This window comes from Cajanus cajan, chromosome 4 (assembly GCF_000230855.2).
Source record: "Cajanus cajan strain Asha chromosome 4, NIPB_CcT2T_4, whole genome shotgun sequence".
In the NCBI taxonomy this organism is placed as follows: Eukaryota; Viridiplantae; Streptophyta; class Magnoliopsida; order Fabales; family Fabaceae; genus Cajanus; species Cajanus cajan.
Genome location: NC_138520.1, coordinates 75863697 through 75865931, shown reverse-complemented (window position 1 = coordinate 75865931; position 2235 = coordinate 75863697). Strand labels below are relative to the sequence as shown.

The window sequence follows — 2235 nt, the reverse complement described above, 5'->3', positions numbered from 1 at the left end:
TGGTAAGACACAAACTCCTATTTATTTTATCAGTCGCGTTTTGCAACCCACTGAACAGAGATATCAAACTATTGAGAAATTGATCCTAGCCTTAATAACCTCGGCTCACCAACTTCGGCCATATTTCCAAGCTCATCAAATCGTGGTCAAGACCGATCATCCCATTAAGCAGATACTTCGGAAGCCCGATCTCGTGGGTCGGATGACAGCCTGGTCAATTGAACTATCTGAATACGGAATCAAATATGAAAGCCGAGGAGCGTTGAAAGCCCAATGTCTTGCTGATTTCGTAGCCGAGCTCACGCCTAATATCCCATTGGCAGATCAGTGTTGGATTTTACATGTGGATGGCTCGTCCAACACCAAAGGCAGTGGTGCTGGGATTATCCTTGAAGGTCCTAATGATATGATGATTGAACTTGCGATTAAGTTTGACTTCCGAGCCACTAACAATCAAGCAGAATATGAAGCTCTCATTGCAGGTTTAAGGTTAGCAAAAGATGTTGGCGTCAAGAAGCTCAGATGTTGCAGTGATTCCAAATTAATTACTGAGCAAGTCGGGGGAAGATACCAAACAAAAGAACCACAGCTCCAAAGGTACAATCTTATGGTGTCCCATTTGACCTCTTCTTTTGAACATTTTCAGATAGAGCATGTTCCAAGGGCACACAATGTCAGAGCTGATCTACTATCCAAATTAGCCAGCACAAAACGTCTAGGATTACATAAAACGATTATTCAAGAGATAATTAACACACCAAGCTATGATCTTGTAGCAGTTCTGGCCAATAATCCTGGTCAGTCCAGTTGGATGTCAAGTATTTGGCAATATCTCACAGATGGTACTTTACCCAGCGATAAAGTTGAAGCTTCAAAGATCAAAGCCAAAACTTGCCATTTCACACTTGAAGCTGATGAACTGTTTAAAAGAGGATTCTCAGAACCCCTCTTGAAATGCCTCAACTTGGATCAAGCCGAGTATGTGATGGACGAGATTCATACACACAAAAATGTGAAGCTTGTCAGAGATTCGGTAACCTACATCAGTTACCCGCCACAGCACTACACTCAATGCAATCAGCATGGCCTTTCGCATGGTGGGGTATGGACATACTTGGTCCTTTCCCAATTGCCAAAGGTCAATTAAAATTTTTAATTGTAGGGATTGATTACTTCACCAAGTGGGTTGAAGCTGAACCGTTAGCGCGGATTACAGCAGCAAATGTGCAGCGTTTTACGTGGAAGAAAATCATTTGCAGGTATGGCCTACCTCAAGCACTCACCACAGATAATGGCAAGCAGTTTGTAGATAAAAATTTTGAACAATTCTTGGTGCAACTCGGAATCAAGCATAAAGTCACATCAGTTGAACACCCGCAAACCAATGGCCAAGCTGAGGCAGCAAATAAAGTGATTCTACGTGAACTCAAGAAGAGGCTAGGATCTTCCAAAAGTGATTGGATTGAAGAGTTACCTAGTGTCCTATGGGCATATCATTGTACACCACAAACCACCACTCAAGAAACCCCATATAAGTTGCCCTATGGGTCTGATGCCATGATACCCGTAGAGGTTGGGGAACCAAGTCACCGAAGAATGACTTTCGATTCCACTCAGAATAGCGAAGCCTTGCAAACTGATCTCGACCTTGTTGACGAGATCAGGGAGTGTGCCCGAATTCAAGAAGAGGTGTGCAAGATCAGAGCGGCAAGAAGATACAACTCTAAGCTCAAACTGAGATCCTTTCGAGAAGGAGACCTTGTTTGGAGAGCTGTGGGAGAAGCCCAGAAGGAAATATCTGCAGGTAAATTTGCAGCTAATTGGGAAGGTCCTTTCCGTATTTCAGAATGTTTACAAAATGGTGCATATAGACTTACGGAGTTGAGTGGTAAAGTCATCCCAAGGACTTGGAACGCCACTCATCTGAAGTTTTACTATAGTTGAATTATGTAAACCCAGGTAATGTACTCTTTTTCCTACTTCAGTCTTTTTTCCCAAGAAAAAAAGCAGGGTTTTGGCTGAAGAGGTTTTAATGAGGCATACCTGGTGTAAACAAAAGAGAGATGTACTTGGTTTACAATTCGATCTAATAGACTCTCTCCCTTTATTGCAATTTCATTTTTGCTCTTCAATTTATTCCCATTCTGTTTTTACTTTTCAATTTGGTCCCATTTAGTTATTCTCATTACTTTTAGTCTCCACGTAACGAAATTGGCCAAGTATGAGCCCATTATT

General features: G+C 42.0%; 1 protein-coding gene across 1 annotated transcript in view; it reads left to right on the top strand.

Moving 5' to 3' along the window:
* LOC109793059 (uncharacterized) overlaps window positions 1-1944 on the top strand; it is a 2345-nt gene extending 401 nt beyond the window's left edge. Inside the window, exons 2-3 of the mRNA XM_083073811.1 lie at window positions 1-1097; window positions 1163-1944. The exon at window positions 1-1097 is cut by the window's left edge and continues 146 nt beyond it. Of these exons, the coding sequence (XP_082929937.1) occupies window positions 1-1097; window positions 1163-1944 (1879 nt within the window). The remainder of the gene's footprint in view (window positions 1098-1162) is intronic.
* The last annotated feature ends 291 nt before the right edge of the window (window positions 1945-2235 follow it).